Source organism: Uloborus diversus, chromosome 8, assembly GCF_026930045.1.
Source record: "Uloborus diversus isolate 005 chromosome 8, Udiv.v.3.1, whole genome shotgun sequence".
NCBI classification, from domain to species: Eukaryota; Metazoa; Arthropoda; class Arachnida; order Araneae; family Uloboridae; genus Uloborus; species Uloborus diversus.
Genome location: NC_072738.1, coordinates 38834311 through 38859858, shown reverse-complemented (window position 1 = coordinate 38859858; position 25548 = coordinate 38834311). Strand labels below are relative to the sequence as shown.

Below are 25548 nucleotides of genomic sequence, written 5' to 3'. Positions count from 1 at the left end.
TTCCCAACTTTAGCTATGTTTTATTGTTACACACATATTTGTGAACATAACAATTACGCTGATGATATGCAGGGTCCAACAAACGCTAAAATCTCATTAACCAGAAGAAATTTTTACTCACCAGCCAAATTATTTCCCACTTAATCTTGATTTCAAAATAACAAAATATTCATAAACAGGTTTTTTTTTTTTTTTTTTCAATTTAAGCATGTAGCTATTAATTTTTAAATCCTAATCTGCATTGTTATTGTTTTCGCCGTTTTCGCTACAAAATAAGATCAACGAGAAAACAAAACAAAAATATAAAAATACTTAACCTGACATTTTAAATGTTCTTATTTTTGTTTCTTATTTTGCACTGCTGCTGATCACACAATCGTAATGGATAGTGACACTGATGCTGCTAATCACACTATCTTAACGGATAGTGACACTACTGCTAATCACACAATTTTAACGAATTGTGACACTGCTGCAGATCACACCTTAATGGATTGCTCTAGTCCATTAGAAGTTGATGCTCCAGTAAAAGTTACACCAGATCCAGTAACATCCAATGATACAGATACGCTGATGATAATCAATAATTCAGATCCAGGATCATGGCCAGCAATTTTATCAGACGCTGATAGATGCTTTTTGGTAAAAGAAGGTCCACCCGAACCGTTAACAAATTATGATTTTCCTTATAATGACTCTGGTCGAAGATTTAGCACACATTACTATGTCAGAGCTCTAAACAATGGTGAAAAAGTTATGCGTAAATGGTTAGTTTATTCCATTGAAAAAGACTGTGTATATTGTTTCTGTTGCAAGCTTTTTAGTTATTCTTGTAGCTCTCTCTCCAAAGAAGGTTTCAAAAGTTGTAGAAACTTTAAAAGAACATGAGACATCAAGAAATCATGTTCTAAGCCTAAAATCGTGGGTTGAATTCAGTCAGCGATTAGAGTGCTCTAAAACGATTGATTGTGATTTACAAAGACTTATTGCTGCGGAAACTAATTATTGGAGTGAAGTTCTTCTGCGCATTGTGGCAACATTGAAAATGCTTGCTCAAAATTCTTTAGCAATTCGAGGTAAAAGTGATAAATTCTATGACTCCAATAATGGTAATTTTTTACAAATAATTCAATTACTTGCTCAGTTTGACCCAGTAATGGAGGAGCATGTTCGAAAAGTACTTAGAAAGGAGGAAGCTAAAGTCCACTATCTAGGGAAAATTATACAAAATGAAATAATCTCCCTTTTACATCAAAATATTAAATCACATATTGTAAGTGAAATTTTACAAGCCAAATATTACTCCGTAATTCTGGATTGTACTCCTGATGTCAGTAAGATTGAACAAATGACATTCATGGTAAGATATGTATCAATTGACAAATCGCACCCAAATCAGATAATCGTTAAAATCAACGAAAGGTTTTTAGGTTTTCTTCCAGTTGAAAGATCAACCGGAAAAGACCTTTCAGATATATTAGTCGAAAAACTTTCAAAATTAGGTCTGAATTTAATGGATATGAGGGGACAAGCCTATGATAACGGTTCGAATATGAGAGGCGGTAAATTAGGGGTACAATCCAGAATTAAGGAGTTAAACTCACGAGCCGTCTATGTTCCATGCAGCAATCATTCCTTAAACTTAGTTATCAACGACATGGCAAAGGCATCCTTAGAGGCCTGTAATTTTTTTAATCTTGTTCAGAAAATTTATACTTTTTTTTCCTCATCAACTTTCCGATGGGGCATATTGCTACAACATATAAAAGGGTTCACCTTGAAACCATTAAGTAAAACTCGATGGGAAAGCCGCGTAGAGGCTATAAAACCCTTAAGGTATGAATTAGGGGGAATTTACGATGCTTTCCTTAGCATCTATGACAACATAGAAATCGACAACTCTGTCAGAGATGAGGCATCAGGATTGTTAAAAGCTCTGAAGCAATTTAAATTTCTATGCTCAATAGTTATATGGTATAAAATTTTAAATGGCATAAATCCAATCAGTAAGTTATTGCAGACCATAGACTATGACCTTCCATCCGCAATAGAACTCATAAAAAACTGTGGAGATTTTTTTAAGGATCTGCGATCCGATGCATCTTTCGAGGAAATGCTCTCTGATGCAACGGAATTGGCTGAAGAGATTGACATCCCGGCTAATTTTGAGCTGACACAACCTCGTCATAGAGTAAGACGAAAAAGTACTCATTTTGTGTATGAAGCACGAGATGATCCAGTGGAAGATCCGAAATTAAAATTCAAAATAGAGTTTTACTTTTTTACAATAGATCAGGCAATTAATGCCTTAGAAAGTAGGTTTGAATTAATGAGTACCCACAGCAGCTTTTTAAAATTTTTATACAATGTGTATGACTTAAGGGACACCCCAAAAGAAGAGTTAATTAAACACTGCAAAGATTTAGAATTAGTGTTGACGGATGGAGATTCACGAGACATAAGTGCAGTGGACTTAGCAGACGAAATAGTGTCAGTTTCCGCCTTATTACGAAAAAGGCAAAGCCCAATTGAAGTTTTGTCGTTAGTTTCAACTCTTGATATCGCACCAAATTTAGCTATTAGTTTGAGAATTTTATTGTCTTTGCCAATAAGTGTGGCAAGTGAAGAGAGGAGTTTCTCAAAACTAAAATTAATAAAAAATTTCTTACGCTCCACAACTCTTCAAGATAGGTTAAATGGTTTAGCTACATTGGCTATTGAACATGAGTTAGCTGAACAAATAGATTTAAAAAAAATAATCACTAAGTTTGCAGAATTAAAAGTAAGAAAAAAAGCCTTTTAAATGTGTTTATTTAAGGTGCGCAGTAGTAATAATTTAGAGGAGGGGGGGGCGGTACACATTGAATTCTAACCTTTGTCCTGGTATTCTTTTTCATTTTTAGTTATTTAACAGACTTGATGAAGACTGAACTTTTATTATAAGTTACTACAAGAAGAGAAACATCGGTAAACAGTAATCTGACTTCTAAAACTTTTGTACAACACGAGAAAGTAATTTTCATTAAGATGTCATGAAAATATGCACCAATACAAAAATTGTTTAATTGCATTCCTACTTTATGATTATTTAAAAAAAAAAGATGAGTTAATGTTTTTAAAATAACGATTCTATTTTTTTCGTCCATTTTAGTATTTTGCTTTGCTGTCACTTTAATTGTCAGTAATGCATAGCACTTCCAAAATCCTGTCTGTTCTCAAGAAATATTGTTAAATTAATTAAATACTATAATTGTTTTTTTCTTCCAATAATTTGATAATCCAGCTATGTTTCGAGGTCTTTAATACAAGACATGTTAATTTGGTGTTTGTTTTGAAGTGCCCTTTTTTTTTGTCTAGTTTAATGTACAGCTTTAATAAATTTGATTTCATTTCATTGTGCTGTTTATTTATTGGCATGATCTATTAAAGGTTTATTGGCATGTATTTACTGTCAATTTATCCCTTTTTATTTTTTCCCGTGGGGAGGGGCGCCGTGGGATATTGCAATTGCGTAGCAAGTAATTATTATATACCACTAAAGTAACGTAAAGTAACAACGTCTAAAAAGCACAAATTCGCAGAATTTGTGCTTTTTAGACGTTGTTACTTTATGTTACTTTACTGTTCAGCACAAAGGTATTTATTTATATTATTTACCACGTTTTAAATAATGATACATATTTGACGGTCCAGTTTTTGAACTTCTGCATGTTGTCGGAATTGGATCGCGCACAGGACTCCTCTCTCTCCCCCACCCCCTTCCTAGATTGAGCATTTTTAAAAAAATGTTCCATGCTATTAAAGAGAAGAAATTAATGCTCCTTAGGGAAACAAAGTAATTTTAATTGGAAAAAATATCGATTGTCGTGAAAAAGTCTTAATTTATTTTCAAAAGAAACTTAAAATTAAATTTTTCTATAGTTACAGATTATTTCTTAGTTAATCACACCCCACACTACACTTCATATTTGTTTTACCCCCACCTCTCCTTTTTTTTCTTTTTACTTTTACTAGACGATCAAAAAATAAGAAAATACTTAAAATTCTACGCTTCGGAAGCCTCCTCCCTCAGTTAAAATCATTAAAGTGCTCTTCAAATCTCGTTTCACCTTGCTTTTAATATCATACAAATCGTCTAAAAACGACGCTTTGTTGAGGTGCTTAGCGCGAAGTCCTCTTTTAATACATTGAGACGATGCTCCCGTATGCAATCTGAAAATGAAAAAACTATAATTTCAAAAAATTAAGATGAGACCTTTTAACCCTCACCTCAGTCCTTGAAAATGGCTTAAAAACATCGCTTTTTATTACTTCTCTTTTGGAATGTTTCTTGGGGAGATTCAAAGAGCCCTTTCCTGTAATCATGAAAGTTTGTCGGTAACTGCCTTTTGGAACTTCAGTGTCAAAAAATTGGGGTGAAAAGTTTACGTCATCTCAAATCTATTTAAAAAAAAAAAAATCATCGAAGACCCAACCCTTACTCTGAAGTCAACACATTTCGCCTATAATCGTGTTTTTAAGACTTCAGTTTCTTAAAATTCCCCCCTCAAAAGACCCCCTGAAACTTTCCACCGTCTAAACCGCCACAGAGCGTCTAAAACTGCGTTCTTAAGACTATAATTTCAAAAAATTCTCCGAGGGAGAACCCCCAGACCCCTCTAGCAGATACGAGTATTTTTTAAGCGTACCCCCCCCCCTATAAATATTTTCTGGTGGCACAGCCCAAGTGCAGGAAAGCCATGGTCGTACTTAGGATTGATGAATTGATGAAGACGTGAAGACAACGCGAAACTGCTTTCAAGCATGACCATTTTAGGGGGTGGGGGTGGGGGCTTATCGTTTTTTTTGAAAGAATGTTTTATATTTAAAAAAAAAAGAGGAATTACCAAAAAGAAGGGACTATATTTGTAATGCAAAAATTGTAATGTTTGATTTTTTTTACCGTGGAGAGGGGCGGCACTTTGGAAATTTGTCCGGGGCGGCAAAACTGCTAGAGCCGCCCCTGTTGCTATCAATACACAACTTTCCCCGCACAGGCAACTTCGATTGTTAAAAAAAAAAAAAATTAAAAAAAAATAGAAATCGACCCACCCTAAGTGTGTACGAGGGTGTCACTTGCTTAAATGCTTGTCCCTAGGCCCATGTTGACAGGACCTGGTTACCCAAAAGGCTCGGAAAACTTGAGCTTCCTCTCAGAATTTTTAGGGGGCATAAATTTCACTGCAAAACTACGTTTAACAACTCCAGTTTCTGCTTTTGACTGCGTTTCTTAAAGAGATAGGAAACATATGAACTTAACAAAAATATTTGTAAGAATTAAATTATTGAAAGTAGGACAAATTTGATAAAATGAAGCTAAATTTTCAAGTGTGGGATGCGATTCAAATCTTACAAATACAATGTACTTATGAAATTTAATTTCCTTTGTGAAGTGTCGAATATGCATTCGTAATGTTGCAACCCAAATTTGCTGAGAATTCAAATGCAACATACAGTGGCTCCCAAAAGTGTTCGTACACTTTGAAATTTTTTAGTAAAACCAAAATAACTCAAAACTGAATTCGAATATAAAGTCCAATATTTTTTCACATCATTCCTATGTCATTCTAAATATAACCCATTGCTTTTTTTCAAAATATTGACGGATCTTCTTTTTGAAATGGGCCCGAAAACGAAGAGACAGAGAAATAACACGCCACAAAAGTCATCGTACACTCAAATATTTTCGAATAAATTCATGATTAAAATTATCATATGCCGTTTTATTAATATTTTTGCATTGTGTTGACCCTTATAAGTCATTGGGCTTTAATTTTTTGTTTATTTATTCCATAATATATTGCTTATTACTGTAAAATGGCTGGTATTCGTAAAAAACCACAAACGCCATTCAAAATTGGAATTTTTTTCCCACAGTAATGGTAAATTGGTTTTTAATGTCTCTAAATTAGTTAATTTATTTGTTTGTATAGTAAAGTGCTTGATAAAATGCTTTAAAGAAAGGAATCGGACCGAAAACAAGGGAAGAAAAGGTCAACCGGCAAAGTTGACAAAACGTGACCGTAGATTTAAAGTTAAAAAAATTATGAAAAATACACATTTGAGTGCTGTAAAAGTTTCTGCAGAGTTAAATGAAACATTTTACATTTAATTTTCACTTAAAATTGTTCGCCAAGTTCTTTGATTAGCTGGATTAAATGGGACCTCTTCCAGCAGAAATTTTCTTGGTCGTGCAAAAAACAGAAAGCTTACGCTTTTCGTCCCAAAATCAATGATAAATAAGCTAAAAACAGTTTAGAATCATGTCTTACTTACAGATAAAAATTAATTCAACATTTTTGGTTAAATTGTTGTGTAACTGTTAGTAAAAGCAAAAATTAGGAACTTAATCTTAAGAACTTAGTTGGATCAGTTAATCAGGACGGTGAAGGTGTTTTAGTGTGAGGGTGCATATCAGCATCAGGACTTGGTAGTTTGTAATTTTTTGATGAAATAATGAATCATGCTGCTCTTTTAAATATTTTAAAAACCAATTTTGAACTCTTACCCAAAAATTTGGTTATTGGAAACAACTTTGTTTTTTTATCAAGATAACGATAAGAAACATACGGTTTTCAACGTTTGCGTCTAGTGCCTCGAACATTGTCCTAAAGTTTAGAAAATACCCCCTCAATCACCAGATTATAACTTAATGTAACGTATTTAGAGATATATGGAGGCTAGATTAGGAAAATAGGGCTTTGAAACGAAAATAGAGCTAGAAATAGAAATACTCGAAGTGTGGTAGAACACTTACTCAGAAATTACGCTAAAAAAAGAAAGAAAAAGAATGAAATCTATTCCCAGACGTTTAAAAGGTGTATGATATTCTACTAATTAATAACTTATTCAACAGTTAGATTATTCAATAATATATAGACATTTTATAAAGTGTACGAAGACTTTTGTGAGATAAAATTTCAGGAAATTTTTCAGTTTTTGATTTTAAAAAAATTAAGTCTTAATATTTTAAAACAAATTTTCATGCAGTTTTGTTAAAAATTGATCATAGATCTTATAATTAAATACCTATTCCGAAATATTAATTCTAACCAATGATTTGGGGCCTATTTCGTTGAAAGTCGTAGGTGTACGATGACTTTTGGGAGCCACTGTATGTAATAAACAAAATTTCCATTAGTTGGTAAAGTGGAATAAACTGAACTCTGAATTATGCTGGGGGGCTACATAGCATTAGTCAGTGTTGAATCAATGTGCATAGAATGTTTAGAAAAACTTTTTTCATTGCTTCAAGTAATTTACTTTCGAAACTCTAATCACTTACCGCAATCTTTCTCGTCAGAGCTGTCTCCACAGTCATGTTCTCCGTCGCAACGCCAAGATTCAGGTACACAATGCCCGTTCTTCCGACACTGAAACTGGTTGCTCAGGCATTTCTCAGGGTGGACGCGGCCTTCTGAAATGAGTGATGAAATTGCGTTAATCTATGAAAATAAAACAAAGAATATATGTGTGTATGTATGTTCCCTAACAAATCCACAGTTTACGTCGGATCTCGACCAAATTTGGCAGGGAGGTACTTGAGCACCCGAGAAGGAACGTGGGGGGAGGGGGTTTCAAACGCCAAAAAAGTACCGAACCGTTCGAATTTTAATTTTAGGCCCGAAAATGGCCTTGTAAAACTCTTTCTACCCGAAAAAATTATCTGATTTTCTTGATTTAGGTTCCACTCGAAAGCCCGCGAAAAATACCCCTGTAATTGTTTTTCTTCCTTCGAGTTTCAAAAACAAGGCTGCAAAATCACTGGGGAAAATGTTAAAAGCATTTTTAAGCCTAATATTTAACAGCATTTTCATATCCGAAAATTATCTCGTTTGCGTGATCTCATTTTAAATTAGCGAGAATAAACCGTTCAGAAGGCTGCCACTTTTTTTTTTCTCGACGGTGACTAAATAAAATTTTGTTTTTGTTATGAGGTAGGGGCCGTGGTAGCCCGATCGGTAGAGTGTCGGATTCGGGGCCGGAGGGTCCTGAGTTCGAACCTCGATGGTCGAAGATCCACCGTCGTCATTAAAGGGGACCTGGGCGACGTTAAATATGCTCGTGGTCTCAATGTCCTCCAAGTGAAACGATACTTCTGCGGGTGCTAGCACCAGGTGGCTACTAGCTCCTGGACTAGTTCTAAATTCTCATTAATGTTCGATCCGGTGATGGTGCTGCCATCTATCAGTATATAAAATAATGGAGGCAAGGCACTTAGTATGCAGTCCTCGACATAAATACAGTTGTAGTCAGTTGTGACTCGGAATCGGATGTTTTGAGGCAAAAATTTCTTTTTTTGATTATTATTTGGATTTTTTTTTTTTTGCGTTTAATTTGTTTAGGAATTTTTGATTTACAGTATTCTTTCTTTAAGAATGATTATTTTGACGGAAAATTTTACAGTATTTTTTTTTTATCGAATTGAAGCCTAATTGTTGAACATGCGTCACTTAACATAACTTTTATTTTCGAGGTAGATTGTGTAAAACCGGGCAGCGCAGCTAGTACTATAATAAAGTAAAATCAGGATACAACAATATTTAGAGTACCCAATACCCATGGCAATTATCGCTGTTGAAAAATCCAGCATTATATCAAGAGAGACGATGTACTTTAAATATATCAGTCAATTTGCTGTTGAATTCATATCGTTCATTGGCAACAATAGTGGTACAGCTCAAAATCAGCAAAAACATAATTATTTTTTCTCCCAATACGTAACTTACCGTTCAAGTAGTTTAGTGACTCAACAGATGGCACCACTTATATAGTGCACATGAAGAGTAATTGGTATAAGTAGTGCCATCTCTTAAGCAACTAGACAACTGGAGCGGTTGGTCGCCTATTGGAAGAGTACCCGCATTACTGTCACAAACTAATTTTCACCACTGGTGCGTGATGGCGTAAAAAACGATATAATCAACAGTTCACCTACCACAGTTTTCTTCATCTTTCAAGTTGCCGCAGTCGTTGTCTTCGTCGCACAACCACATTTTCGCTATGCACTTCCCATTCCCACAGTTAAACCAGTTGGAAGGACAGTCTGGAAAACACAAAATTGCGTTGTCAGGTTAGGATTTATTAAAATAGTCGTAGCCAAATGTATTAAAAAATAGCCAAAATAAAACGAAAATTAGCCAAGCCTGGCAATTATGGTATTAACCACTTAAAGCAGTGATGCCCAACCTTTTATACTGCCCAAGGGTCGTTCCTCATATTGAAACCATTCTCGCGGACCAGAATACAAATAAAATTTCAAAATATTTCCTTTTTTTTAATAACAGGGTTTTTTGGGAAATAACATGGCAATTCCTTTTTTTTTTTTTTTTAATGCATAAAGAATATGAAAAAGAAACTTACGGACCAATAATGGTTACCAATTACTGAATACACCCAAACTTGTTTTTATGCGGTGGATAGAGACCTCATAAAAAAAGTCTTCATGAGTAGCTATAAAAAGTTGTTTTCGCAACACAATTTAAAAATATTTTTTTATATGCGGTGGATAGGGACCGCATAAAAAGTCTCACGTCATGGGCGCCCATATGCAAAATTTTAAGGGGTGGAGGCTCAGATATTTTCCCCATGGTTTGGCAGGATATTTTCCCCCATAGAAACCGATTTCAGTACAGATTAGAGTTGTTAAAGTTCGACATTTTTAATAAATTATTCATTAATGGCTGGAAAAGAAACGTTTTTACATTTTAGTAAAGAAAAAATACTGAGACAAGGAAGTTCTAATTTCTAAGGAGGCTTGAACCCACACTTGCCCCCCTATGTGAGCGCCCTTGTCTCACGTAAAAAATAACCCAAAAAGTTATCTTTAAATGAAATCAAAATAAACCAAGTGACGATAATTTTACCGACTCCCGAAAAATTTCCCGAATAAGGAAAAAAATAACCCAAAAAGTTATCTTTAAATAAAATCAAAATAAACCAAGTGACGATAATTTTACCGACTCCCGAAAAATTTCCCGAATAAGGAAAAAAAAATAACCCAAAAAGTTATCTTTAAATGAAATCAAAATAAACCAAGTGACGATAATTTTACCGACTCCCGAAAAATTTCCCGAGTAAGGAAATTTTTGGGAGGTCACAGTGACTTCTCATCGGGATGCCCTTGTCGTCACTTGAAGATACTACCTCGCACTCGTTTTATAATTTTTTTTCGCTCATTTTATAAATAATTTCCATATGCCTCACAGAAAAAAAAAAAAAAAAAGCACAGAAAAAGACCTCCCAAAAACAGGTTTGGATGTATTTGCCTCCGAATTTGAGACACTGTCACTAATCGTGCTTTTCGATTTGCACCGTTGAACAAAACAACTGGCCACACGGATCAGCTTCCCGGGCTGTTCGGTTACTCCCTATTCCAGACGGATGAGTGCATAACAAAGATGAAACTGCAGTTTCTGAACGTGATAACCAGACTGCTGGCAGTAGCGGATCAAGACGATCCTCTTGGGAGGGGTGTATGACTAATAAACTATGAGGGGAGGGGGGGGGTATAACAAAAAAAAAGTTTAAAAACTTAAATATCTTTTCTTTTATTGTTTTGTTTTTAATAATATTTGTGATTGAAAGAGTTTTTTTGAATGATACTAGTGCAGAGTTTCCCAAACTGTAGTCCGCGGACCTCTGGGGGTCTGCGAGTCAATGCCAGAAGGTCCGCGGTGCTATCCAGCTAAAACGTTAAATATAATTGAGGCATTTTTGACATTTTTCGAAATTTTTGCAGTGGAGGACCCCGAAATCCATTCGCAAACATTACTACCAAAGACAGTCTCAATTAGCGTCTTCAGAGAAGCCCCTAATTCCACCCCCTCTCACTTAACGTATTGAAAAACAAACTAAAATTGCGTTTTTCAAACATCAGTTTCAAGAACTTTTCTCCAACGCAATCACTATACCTGAAAATTTCGTTTTTAGACGGTTCCGTGGAGCCACAGCTTCCTGCCTAAACGAGCCTGAAAATGACTTCAGTTTCAAAAACACAGTTCGTGAGGGCACACTAAACCCCCGCCCGCTCTTAGTCCCATCGTTATCAAATAATGTTTAAAATACGATTTTGGGACTTATATTTCTAAAGAATTCCGGAGGAGAACTGCCAGGCTTATGTAACTTTTTACGGCGCTAGGGCATATCCATAAATCGTCGAGATGAGGTGGACAAAAGTTTATAGTTATATTTTTCAGATATTAATGTTGAAAATTATCTGATAGATCCGTAGAAGCTTCTCAGTTTTGTTAACGTCACCAAAGATAATATAAAATTGCGATTTTAGAAATATCCGCTTAAGAGCCCCAAAATCCTTCCTTCCCAAAAATAGCCTATAATGGATTTCAGTTCCGAAAAATATTTTGGTTCGGAATATTTTCACGTTTCCTCTATTGTTTTTAAATCTAGCCAAAAATGGGTTTTTGAAAAAATAGTGCCGAGAAATTACCGGAGGATAGCCGCCAGATCCCCTACCGTCACCAAAGAAGGCCTAAATTTTTGTTTTAAACTTATATTTCGAAATCTTTCGATGAGAGACGATTGAATCTCCCTCCCTCTTGCAACGTCAACAAAGGTAACCCAAAATTGCGGTTTTAAAATTTCAGTTTCGGAGATTTTTCGGGAAGAACGCCGATCCTTCTTAAGCTACGGTCTTAAAAAATAGCCTCAAATTGATTTCAATTTTGAAAGAATTTTAGGAAAGAACTGCAACATTACTTTCACCTCAAGTCTCGAAAAAGTTCCTAAAATTGCGATATTTGACGTCAATTTCGAAAATTTCTCCATGCACCTTGAATATACTTGACTCTTTTGTCCTTGCAACCAAACACAACTAAAGATTAACTAAAAATATTTTTCATGCTCCAATTTCGATAATTTTCTTGGAGCAATCCTACTCCCTTGAACCCCTGACACCTCCCCCCACGCTTCCCCTTACTCCCTCCCTTCTCTGATGTCACCGAAGAACGACTATAAAATGCGTTATTACGACTAGTAAATTTTGGTATCTATTACTTTCTTCAAAGATATAAATTGTACCTAAGGAGTTTCTTACTATAAAAAATTTCTTCCATTTTATAAGATCATTCTTCTGTCCCCCCCCCTTTTTAAATTCGAACTTGGCTAAAGAAAGCCTTATTAGAAAGCCTTATAATGAAAGCTTAATTTAAAGAAAGATTTATATAGACGTTAAAGATTAGTCAAAATATGCAAATTACTTTTGAGGGGCGGCTCATTAGGTCTTTGCACATGGGCGGCCGACACCCTAGGATCGGCCCTGTTGCAACCTCCCAAAACACGGATTCAGAGGGGAGTGGTATGAGGGACATCCTCACCCCTTTTAAGTGACTAAAGTAAAGACAACCTGTAGCTGCATTTTGGGAACTTTTGAAAAAATAGCACCTGAACCCCAGTTTATGCCCAAAAATGACACGTATGACATTCCGATTCGGCAATGACCCCCTCCAAAACCTGAAGCTGGGTTCACCCCTCTCATCCACGGATGATAACTCAGTAGCTATGACCCTCCCCTTACCACAGAAGAAAAAATTCCAAACATTTCAAGCTATTACGCTGGAAAAATAAAGCTGCCCGTTTACTAGAATCGGGGTTCTCAAACGTTTAGACATTGCGACTCCCTTTTTAGACCAAGTATTTTGGGGACACCCCCCCCCCAAAGTTTTAACTCTGTCTAAACCCCCTAAAACAATAACTAAAAACTACACAAATGGTTAAGTTTTATCCTTAGAAGCACAAGTCACTAGTAAAACAAATATAAAAATTTGTCTCTTGAATTATTTTATTAATAAGAAACAGTAGTAGACCTTGCTGATTTTATAATCTTACAGCCATATCTCGCAACTGTGATGTCCTGGATGTGTCCAGGGGACAATGTGTCCCCTGGACACATCCCGCCCGTCCCACTGTTTGAGAACCCCTGTACTAGGCAATCTCTAGGAAACTGGAATTCCATAAACTTTTCTAGAAATGATACTGCTTCTTTTCATGTAAAACTAACAACGTTACAGTAGAAACTGTGCCGTCGCTAGAAAACTTGATGAAAATCCAAGTTTCTTAGAGACTTTCTAGCACTGCACTTTTTCTGCTTGTTGTGTAACCTTTATGGATGTTTACTTTGCTAGATATTTTCTAGTAATATTGCAGGTTTTTTTTTTTTTTTTTTGAGCAATCACGATTGCTTATTGCTTTCATTTGACTGTTTTTGGCGTCCTATCATTTTATTTTGCCACCGCCACCCTCCGCAGCATCACCGTCGACCGGCTCCTCACGATGCTGCTCCTATAGCGAAAGTCGCCTCCAGGTTGCATCCATGTCCTACACACACGCGCATACATACACAAATACACACACACACACACACAAACTCATACACACACATACACCTACCCACATATGCAGAAGCACATACACACACGCATACATACAGACACCTACACATACACACACATAAAAACATACACACACATACACACAACTACCCACACATTCATGCCTGCACACAGACACAAACACACATGCCTACACACACATACACATACCCCCTACACACATACACATACCCCCTACACACAAACACACATACCCTATACACAAACACACACTCGTGATTGCGAAAAACATAATTTGAATTCAAGATATCAATTTTTTTTTTTTTTTTTTTGCAGTGTATACATACAAGAGCTCACGAACTTAAGTACAACTTAAATATGGAAAGTATCAGAAAAATGTGTTAGAATTTTAAATAAATTTTTACATTTTCATTTCAACAACCATACTCATGATTTAACAAAGATTTAGAAGGTGACAGCTGCAAGCAGATAACAAAAAAATCCGGATTTTTTCATTGAGATTCCAATAAAAATTTAAATCTAGATCAGTCGTATGCAACATTTTTTGTTTTTTTTTTTTTTTTTTCCTGTTCAGACTCTTCACTGCTGTTTCGAAAGAACAGCAACATAAAAATCAGTGAGAGTCATAAGAAGATTGTACTTCGATAATGACATTGAATTTATCAAATTCCTTTTTCGTGGCCATTTCAATCTGCTACTGCAAGCGAAAAGGAACAAAGTGGGATAGGGTCAGTAGGGTGGTTCAAAACTACATGTAAAAAAAAAAAGTTTCTCCTAGATAACAGGGCATCCCTCAATATTTTTAGACTTGTGGATAGTAACATACTAGAAGAGTTTTCGCTTCCTATTTCAACTGAAAGAGGGTGCTTGCTCAACATCCTCCCTCAAGCTTCATAAGTAAAGGGGAGGGGGGGGGTTAAAAAATACATTGAACTTAAAAAACAATGCTACATATTATAATATACACTAGTAATATGCATATACATTGCAAAAAAAATTATTATTTACAAAAAACAGCGGGGAAAATTTAAATGTTTCTAAATTTGTGGCAATTAAGGGATTATTGAGCACCGTCTTAAAATTTGAGTAAAAAGCTAAAACTTTTAAAGCATAATACTACTAAGTCTAAAAAAAAAATAAGGGTGGCCTGGAGTTTAGCTGAAAAAAAAGGTTTTTCAACCACCCTAACAACCACGTTGCAAAAAAAAAAAAAACTGGTGTTCAAGCCTTAGATGAATTGACAAATGTTCAACAACTTCAGTCTATAGAAGGGGAAGATTTCGTTCATTCAGATTTGAAACAAGTAAGATATGAAAATTAGACTCTTTGCAGAAACATTCCCCGATTAACTGTTATTTAATTTGAGAAATACGTTATCTTCTTAGATTTACGTAAATGTCTTTTTCTGAACTTTTATCTTCATCAAACTCATCACTCATTTTTACGGCATAGCAATCAGCGACTACAATAACATACAGTAGAACCTCGTTTATTCGACTTCCGTTTTATCTGGATCTCCGGTTTATCCGGATCTAATGAGTAGAGTTTAAAAAAACTTTAAATAATAATTATAAATTATGACAGCCGAACGAAACCGTAAATACTCCAAATATTGGCTTTTTATTTTGATTAAATGTATAAACCCCTCATAGGTCGTACAACGAGCTGATGTGTGCATCACATGACTTCCTTTTACTCCAATTTAATGTCATTTCCCCGTTATTCGCTATTTTAATGTGATTCAATATTTATTCTCTAAATATCACCAACAATGGCCAAATTGAAAAGAAAAAAAAAAAAAAAACTCCGCCAAATTTGTCGCCAAGTTGGCGACAAAACTTGGCGACCAAAAGACTGGCGATATATCGCCAAGTGTCCGACAAATTATAACGCCACTTAAGTTTACATCGAAATTAACAATGATTTCCCCCCAAAAAGGTGCAAAAGACCCCCTTAGGAACATCCGAAAGCAACCAAAAGGGGAGGTGCACAACTAGACCCCACTACGAGTCTATGTACCAAATTTCAACTTTCTAGGACATATCATTTTTGAGTTATGCGAGATACATACGCACATACACACATACGCACATACATACAGACGTCACGAGAAAAGTCGTTGTAATTACCTCGGTGATGGTCAAAATGGATATTTCGCGTGTCTATACATTCTTAGGCACTTTTCCGCATGTGGTCGAATCGAAAAAAAAACTCAACATTCATTTGGGGGTGAGCAAAATGGAAATTAAGGGCGATTTTTGAGTGAAATTTTTTTCGCGAATACAATACTTCCTTTTTTGTAAAAGGAAGTAATAAAATGTCATAACAACATGTGTGTGTGTGTGTGTGTTAAACTTCTAGTGTCAGTTCATCACCACTACAGCTGAACCGTAAATGAAAGTGTGTGCGATAAACGATCCTGTATAGTTCAATTAGAAAGCACAACGTTCTTCTTTACTAATAATAAAGCTGAAAGTCTGGATCTCTGTCTTTCTGGATCTCTGTCTCTCTGGATCTCTGTCTGGATGTCAGTTACGCGCATGACGCCTAGACCGTTCGGCCGATTTTCATGAAATAAGGCACATAGTTAGTTCGTAGCATAGGGGTGAGCGCCTCGAAGCGATTTTTTGGAAATTCGATTTTATTCTTTTTCTATTTCAACTTTTTAAGACCATTTTACCGAGAGAATTATCATAACATGGACGAGTAAATTACCAAATTATCATTACGTGAAACCGTAACATGCACGAGCAAATGAACATAGCAAATTGGTGAAATTCATCATCCATTATTTGTAAATATACAGGCGAACCAAATGACCTTTTAATTTTCTACTACGGGCAAAGCCGTGCGGATACCACTAGTTCTGTAATAAAAGAAAAGTCTGTTTATTTTAAAACAGGGTTTTTCTTATAAGAGTGAACACTTTTTAATTTTTAATATGACGTGTTTTTCTCACTTAAGAGTTAAGAATGTATGCTTTAATTCATTTATTAACCGACTTCAAAAAAGGAGGTTATGATTTCGGATTGCGGCTTTTTATGTGTGTTTTCGTATTACAGTCGGACCTCCATATATCGAACTTCCACATATCGAAATTTTCCATATATCGAAATTCCAGCACGTTTCCATGTTCATTACATAGAAAAATTGTTTCTATATATCGAAAAAATCTCTATATATCGAAATTTTTCTCGAGACATTCGTAGATTTTTTTTCCACTTTAGACTGTTTGTCTCATGAAAAATGAAGGTTAGGGGAGAATATTATGTTCACTAAAGGTTGCTATGAAACTCATATGGAATCTTGGGCTGAGAGGTGTGTAGATAGGTCGTTGTTCCGTTCTGGAGTTCTTAAATTCCGTCAAGTTCATTTCAAATCTTATTACCAGTAACACTGTAAAAAAAGTTTCAAGTTATCCCTTTTGTCTGTTGGTTATCATTTTTAGTCTTTTAACTTCAGTAAAAATCATTCAGCTTAAGTAGATTGTGGTTTTTTTCTTTTTCTCTCGATCACATTGTCAAAACGAAAATACCCTCATATTGCGGATCAAGTTGAATTGACGAAAAATGAAGATGTGTGAAGACGCAAAAGTGTAATTTCTGTTAATTTTTCAATTCTTAACTTTTAATCCAATGCTCGTATAAATTAGAAATTGGGTTTCATACACGAAAATTAGCTTTAATTTTAATGTTTTAGGAGATTTTTAGGATAAAAACAGATTATTTCTATATATCGAAATTTCTATATATCGAATTTTTTTCCGGCAATTTGCTACTTCGATATATCGAGGTCCGACTGTACTTCAAGAATACTGGACCGATTTGAAAAATTCTTTTTTTGTTTGGAAGGGTATGCTTCCCAGATGTTCCCATGTTAATTTTGTCTGGATCTGTTGAGGGGTCTCGGAGAAATCTAAGAAACTTTAAATTTCACACGTTGTGGCTACGTAGACCAGCTTTCGTCACAGCGCGATACGTCACAGGAGGTCACGTGGTTTTGGCGTGAACGGTGCATTTTTTTCGACGGAGGTATCTTGTTTTGAACAATACGTATATAATTCTCTCGCGTCGGGGTTTGATATTCACGGCGCCGCCGCTAATTTTAATTTTGTCTTACTAATGTATTTCTTACTCATGTAGCAAATCAGTAAATTAAATGCATTTTGCTACGAAAATAGTTGAATTAATTAATTTATTATAATTTTTTTTGCTAATAAATAACTTCATTTAGCCATCAAAGTTTTTTTTTAATATTTCAGTTTTGAAATATATTTAGTGTTAAATTCAAAGGGAATTTAAAACAAAAATCCCCCCGCCGCTCCCTCCGAAGATTAAAATTATGTTCCTTAATAAATATATCGTAACTGGCGTCCGATTTCTGAAGTTTGACTAGTATTCTAGATTTAATATTTCATGACGCCGTCAGCTTAATTTACAGTTAGGGCATAGGCGGCTCGTACGAGGGGGCAAGGGGGACAATTGCCCTCTCACATTCAGCAGTAAAGGGACTCTGCCCCTCCACTTTTCTAAGTTCAAAACTGAGGGTCGAATGAAAAATTATATTGGTGATCTATTCACGTGTTTAAAGAAAGAACTGACTTAATATGTGCTTGTTCTATGCTTTTTTCATGTTATTTTTCGTAAAAATTAAAATGGAACTTTGAATTTGTGGGAGGGAATCTTCTGTGGCCATCTGGTCCAACTTTTTGGGTCCGTTTCTCGAATTTTCGGAAGAAGGTCAATTCATTAATAATCACGTAAAAATTCAAATGCCCAATTTTTGAATAAAAAAATAAGCTATCAGGGTGTGTCGTTCACCAAACCTGCCCCCCCCCCCGCACCTCTTCTGACCCCCCACTTTTTTGGGGCACCAGCCGCCTATGAGTTAGGGTAATATTAATTTACAGACTTAGTTGGAATTTTTTTATGTACTATGCTCCCCGATTACTAGAAGACGCCTGTACAGATTAGGAAAATTATTTTTCTGTTTGAAACGTCCCCCCCTGTCGTCTAAAGGTCTTCAAGTCCGGGTATAAGGGATCCTGGAGTAATCGAGGGAGAGGATAGATTTAAAGACTAATTTCGCGTTTAGTTAAATTAGTGTTCAACTCAGGTGGGTTGTCAGTTACGTTATGTAGTAGTTTATAGGAGGCCCCGACTTCAAAAGGTTATAAAAAATTAAAAGATCGTATGTAATTAGTTAGGTATTAAAATAATTCATCGTATAGTAATTAAAATCAGTGTTTATTTTATAACTGGGTGTTTAGTTTAGTTGATTTTTGTACTGGAATTATAAAATAAATTTCATACTCGCGCTTTGTTGTTTGTAAACTCATAGCGTCTCACTTAAAGAAACGATTTTTATAGTTTTTTTTTTTTTTTTTTTTTTTTTTTTTAATGCATAAAAGGGATCTAACTTAAGACCCACACCTTTGCTTCACCATATTTGTTCTTTAGAAAAAAGTAATGGGCAAAAAACAATAAACTTCATTCAACATCAAACGATTAAATATAAAATCCATTGTTAAAGAAAGTGCCCCCCATAAAACAAAGGTACTTTCTTTACTCAGTGTTAAAGAAAGTACCATAAAACATTAATATTAGTCAGGGGTGCTCCCTTATGGTCGAGGGAGGGTGTTTTGAGGGGTATTTTTCCTTTTTAGGGGGGCTCTTCCTTTGGGGGTGTACCCTCCTCCCTAACTATTTCCCCTGCATTAATCATTCGTAGTCATATTGCAATTTTTGAATAAAGACTCCTCTGAAGCAAACAGGAAATTCATTTAGTATCATTGTTCTAGTAGTATTTTGATCTTCATATATACAACATCACAGTAGATACTCTGTTTCTAGTGTGGTATTGATCTATAACGGGGCCTAGTAAAGAGAAATGTGATTTTTTTCACGAGTTACGTGACACGTATTATTGTGAAATATAAAATAGTTAGGAAAATCATTGATATTTAAATGTCTCTAACTAGATTAACGCACAAATAAATCCTGTAAAGGAACAAAGATCTGTTTTTAGTGCCAATCGTATAAAATGTTATGCGCATTAAGAATTTTTCTTTTTTTAACCGACTTCAAAAAGGACGTTCTCAATTCGCCATAATCTTTTTATATATGTCCCCTGTAAACTCAAACACTCATAGACCAATTTGGAATTTTTTTTTTTTTTTTTTTTTTTTTTTCTCGTTTGAAAAGGTATATACTTCCCAGGTGATCCCATGGTCAATCAAGTATCTGAAGCTGGATTTTTAATAACCTTTTGAAGTCGAGGCCTCCTAACGTAACTGAGTAGGTTTAGATTTAAAGACCAATTTCGCGTTTAGTTAAATTAGTGCTCAACTAACGCGGGTTGTTAGTTACGTTAGGTAGTAGTTTATAGGAGGCCTCGACTTCAAAAGGTTATTAAAAATTAAGAGATCGTATATAATTAGTTAGGTATTAAAATAATTTATCGTACGGTAATAAAAATCAGTGTTTAACTTATAATTGGGTGTTTAGTTTAGTTGATTTTTGTACTGGAATTATAAAATAAATTTCATACTCGCGCTTTGTTGTTTGTAAACTCATAGCGTCTCACTTAAAGAAACGATTTTTATAGTTTTTTTTTTTTTAAATGCATAGAGGGATCTAACTTAAGACCCACACCTTTGCTTCACCATATTTGTTCTTTAGAAAAAAGTAATGGGCAAAAAACAACAAACTTCATTCAATATCAAACGATTAAATATAAAATGCATTGTTAAAGAAAGTGCCCCCCATAAAACAAAGGTACTTTCTTTACTCAGTGTTAAAGAAAGTACCATAAAACATTAATATTAGTCAGGGGTGTCCCCTTATGGGCGAGGGAGGGTGTTTTGAGGGGTATTTTTCCTTTTTAGGGGGACTCTTCCTTTGGGGGAGTACCCTCCTCCCTAACTATTTCCCCTGCATTAATCATTCGTAGTCATATTGCAATTTTTGAATAAAGACTCCTCTGAAACAAACAGGAAATTCATTTCGTATCATTGTTCTTGTAGTATTTTGATCTTCATATAGACAACATCACAGTAGATACTCTGTTTCTAGTGTGGTATTGATCTATAACGGGGCCTAGTAAAGAGAAATGTGATTTTTTTCACGAGTTATGTGACACGTATTATTGTGAAATATAAAATAGTTAGGAAAATCATTGATATTTAAATGGCTCTAACTAGATTAACGCACAAATAAATCCTGTAAAGGAACAAAGATCAGTTTTTAGTGCCAATCGTATAAAATGTTATGCGCATTAAGAATTTTTCTTTTTTTAACCGACTTCAAAAAGGACGTTCTCAATTCGCCATAATCTTTTTATGTATGTCCCCTGTAAACTCAAACACTCATAAACCAATTTGGATTTTTCTTTTCTTTTTTTTTTTTTTTTTCTCGTTTGAAAAGGTATATACTTCTCAGGTGATCCCATGGTCAATCAAGTATCTGAAGCTGGATTTTTAATAACCTTTTGAAGTCGAGGCCTCCTAACGTAACTGAGTAGGTTTAGATTTAAAGACCAATTTCGCGTTTAGTTAAATTAGTGTTCAACTAACGCGGGTTGTTAGTTACGTTAGGTAGTAGTTTATAGGAGGCCTCGACTTCAAAAGGTTATTAAAAATTAAGAGATCGTATATAATTAGTTAGGTATCAAAATAATTTATCGTACGGTAATAAAAATCAGTGTTTAACTTATAATTGGGTGTTTAGTTTAGTTGATTTTTGCACAGGAATTGTAAAATAAATTTGATTTATACGTTTGGGTAAAAGATCGTATGTAAGTATGATCCATTATTTTTTACTTTTCAGTTCCTTTTCGTTTTTTGAAGTCGGTTCTTTTTTTATTTGAAAATAATTTATGCTACATTTATACACAGTACAAGATGGACAGGAAATCTTTAGAAAATAAGTAGAGAAATTTCATGCAGCAAGGGAGTATTTGTGGGGTAAATCTCCAGAAACATTTATTATAAGTCGTGTTGTCACTTCTAGAATGATGAGACGAATAAATTTCAGGACTGTTATGAACGACGACCTCCCCTCCTGGAGAATATTCTGATTTGTTATGATCCCCCCCCCCCGCCTCCGCTGATGACTCAGAAAAGTTGTGTTAAGGCATATAATGCCTTAAATGAGGAAATCAAATTATTATCACTCCCCTTACACTAAACATACGAATGAATTAAATTGTTCCTTGCACAAGGTTATCAATACAATCTTTTGAAGAAGTTTTAGAAGACCAGGTTAAGAACAACCACTTTTAAAAATACAACTGAATTAGCGAATTTAAGTTTGACTGGACTAATAATGCAAGTTGTTAAAGTCAAAAAATCTATTTAAAAAATAACCACCCATTACAGCTCCCATCACTAGCTCAGTCGGAAGTTATTTTCTGAGGGGAAAGATTGTTACATTACTTGCCTATTTAGTATGTAAACTACCATATCAGGGTTGATATTAGAGTTAAAATTATCTGGGGGCTGACCCCCTCCTTCCGATTGTTCCCCCTTCACTGCGTTTTTCGCTTCCATAATAATACGGTGCATTCTAATCAGGCCTGGATCTATTAATTTTGCCCCCCCCCCTCTTGCAATAAAATCTGTAGGGCCCCTCCCTAGAGGCTTAGCAGTGTATATTTGCAACGTTGATTAGTTAGTGCTGGTTTCTTTTTCTTTTTTCAATTTCTTGGGCTGTTGGGCCCCTTAAGGACGCACTGCGCTGCGGGCCTGATTCTAATGGAGTAATTAATACAAACTAAGATACACAGAAACATAGGCCCGTCATTTGGGCCATCAGTTAGGGGGGTCAATCCAGGGCCTGATTAACGCACGGTCCGGCGGGTCCGCGGACCTGGGCACCACAAATTTAGGGGCACTAAAATAGCCTAAATTAACTTACTTCCTTCTTTTTTTTTCTGTTAAAGTGAACGTTCCTTTTCAACTTTGAAAAGAATCAAAAATCGTTTGAGAAGCTGCGTTTCTCAGGATAATTTACAGGCGTTTTTTCTTATTGACCGTTGAAAATTCTGTGACATCAAAATTAGATTTCGATGATGTGATCGACACATTTGCCTCTGTTAAAGCCAAAAAGAAGCCTTTTTAAAGCTTAATGTCAGAATTAGTTTTTTTTTTTGCTATTTTTGCAGTTTTAAATTGTTTTTTAATTCATTTTCACCTTAAGGTAAGGCAATTTTAACTATGATTAGTATGGTGACTATCAAGTGTTTGGTATTCAAATCCCAGGTTTCTGTAGTAATGTGTAGGTTTCTAGTGTATTAGGTTTCTAGTATAAAACATTGACTTTGAAATTGTGCTGATTTTCTCATGGGGGGGGGGGGCACCAATTTTTACTCAGGACCTGGGCACCAGTTTGTCTTGATCGGGCCCTGGGTCAATCCCCCCTCCCTCCTAGGGCGGTTCAAAAATACATGTAAAAAGTTAGTTTCTCCTAAATAACAGGACATCCCTTAATATTTTTAGAGTTGTGGATAGTAATACACTGGAATAATTTTAGCTTCCTATTTCAACTTAAAGAGGGTGCTTGCTCAACACCCTCCCCCAAGCTTCATAAGTATGGGGAGGAGTGTTGACAACAAAATACATTGAACTGAAAAAACAATGCTACACATTATCATTTACACTAGCAATATGCATATACATTGCAATAAAATAATTATTTACAAAAAAAAAAAAAAACAGCTGGGAAAAGTAAATGTTCCTAAATTTGTGTCATTTTCTATGCTACGGCTAATGTTAAATTAAGGAGTCATTCATCAGCCTCTTAAAATGTGAGTAAAAAGCTAAAACTTTTACAGCATAATACTACTAGTAAGTCTAAAAAAATAAGGGTGGCCTGGACTCTAACGCAAAAAAAGTTTTTTTGAACCACTCTAATATATGTACATTACTTTCCCAAAGCCAGGGTTGGGGGGAGGCAATTGAACTCTTCCCCCCCATGACGGGCCTGCATAAATGATAACGTGTTTGCGAGGAACAATCGTATGTAATTTTGTAACAAAGCATCGTTTTCTGCTATAATAAAAGATAAGTCTGCTTATTTACGAATGTGTTTTCCTTATTACCTACATTACCCGCATTATCCCGATTTTCGTTTATCCGGATAGCTTTTGGTTCCAGTTAAGCCGGATATGCGAGGTTGTACTGTACTTCCAGTTTTTTTGAACAAAAACATCGAATAAAAAGTTGAAAAACCCATGAAAAACTTCAAAAATGACTTACCTGATGTTCCCGCACTAAATTGCACTAGTAATATTAAATTAAGTATTCCTGACGCTGCCGTTTTGACCCCCATAGTGACTTTGAGGCAACTAGTTTCATCTACTACACTATAGAATCTCCTATATTTTAAAACCTCTATAAGAAACTAGAAACTTTGAAGTAAGTCGTCGGTGTATAAACAAATGACGTAATGAAGTTAGCTTTGCTACGTAATAAAATGCATCGAAACTGAAAGTTAATTTATCCGTGCTACGGTAAAAATCGCAAGCAAACTTAAGTTAAAAATTACAGCATGTCTTCCTCCAGCATTGATTTTGTTTCTGAAGTGTAGCTAATATTATTATTATTATTATTTATTTATTTATTTTTTTATTATTATTTTTTTTTTTTTTCAGTTTTCAAGTTAATACAAATTGGTGAGATTTTAGTTACCAAATTACTGTTTTTTTTTTTTTCGTGTGGAATAAAATTGTTTTTTTTAAAGCATATGAGTGCATGCCCATAAAGTTAAAACGCTGTTGCATATTACAATACAAAAAATGCCGAACATAGCAGCCTATGTTATTAGAAAACAATGGGAAAATGTAAATATTAGTTAATGCAGGTGATTTTGTGTTATTTAAAGATAATATTGGTACGTAACTGCACAAAACGTTTTTTATTTTCTGTAAGTTCTGCACGGTAATTTTAATGAACTGAATTCAGAAAGACATGTAACTGCGAATTTCGACCCGGAAGATAAAACTCTTAAGTATTTTTCAGGTTCATATGGCCGAACACGAAGCACCCTTTATGGATCGCCAGTGAACCTAAAGCTTTAAGCGAGTTCCGAATCCCTAGAATAGTGTGGGAGGAAGCTCTCACCCGATCACTACATTTCCTTCTCAAACATATGGCTTCTGCTCCATCGCCTATGCGGCAACCGGATGAAATCTGCTCATGGACTGAATGTGGCCCGCAGGCCATAGATTGGAAAGTCCTGCGGTATAGTCTATTGGGGTTCTAAAGCCATAAATCACAAAACAAACCTGACCACAATAGAAGTATTTACACCCATTGCGACAGCGACAAAAACATCCAACAAAACCTCTAGCTTGCAGCTAAAGGCTTTCTCTCGTAGCTAATTGACTGGACAATTTTCAGCATCACAACAAGCTTTTTTTTTTTTTCGTTATTAAAAAGTCAGTTGAGAAAAGCCAGTTGCACTAAAATATAAAAAATTCTCCTCTTTCAACTCACACATAAATGAGCTCATTCAAGATCAAGTGTCTTGTTATCAGATCCACACAATAGTTACCTATTAATTTGAAAACAATAGCAAGTCTTTACAACATGCGCTTGATTTCGCCGTCTCAGCAGCTGTGAGCGTGAAAGCCCCATAACAATCTGTAAGGCCATATCAATATAAATTTTATCACCCGCCGCAATCAGCAAAAACCTGCAACTGTGTGAAACGATCACGTTCGATAAGTTACTCGTCCCATTCATGTTGTTTGGGACGCACAAATAATAATATCTGTTCCAAGTATTTTGCGTTAAAAAAATTCTATAATTCTCTTTTATTACTGTTGTACTAATGGAGTGATCATTATGTCAGTAATGGTTGAACGTTTGTTATACACAGATACTTTGAAGTCTTAAAGAGTTATAGACATCGGTAAAATAACCATCCATATCGTAACAGAGGTGAACTTTGCGTCATGATCTTGCAGATATTTTGCCGCAAAACATAAATGTGAGAACATGGAGCAGAATTCAGCTGTGTTATAACATGGATTGGTGTTCATACCAATTTTTATGACTAAGGCGGAACGTCCTCTAATATTATCAAAGGTGGTCTAAAATTAAGTTTTGGAACTTCGGTTTCCAAACGTTGCCTGAATT

The 25548-nt window shown here is 35.2% G+C and overlaps 1 protein-coding gene across 1 annotated transcript in view; it reads right to left on the bottom strand.

Annotated features, from left to right (window-relative positions):
• Positions 1-479: 479 nt before the first annotated feature.
• LOC129228319 (uncharacterized) overlaps positions 480-25548 on the bottom strand; it is a 47941-nt gene continuing 22872 nt past the window's right edge. The window contains exons 7-9 of the mRNA XM_054862994.1: positions 8978-9085; positions 7325-7456; positions 480-625 (exon numbers count right to left, since the gene is read on the bottom strand). Coding sequence (XP_054718969.1) covers positions 480-625; positions 7325-7456; positions 8978-9085 — 386 coding nt within the window. The remainder of the gene's footprint in view (positions 626-7324; positions 7457-8977; positions 9086-25548) is intronic.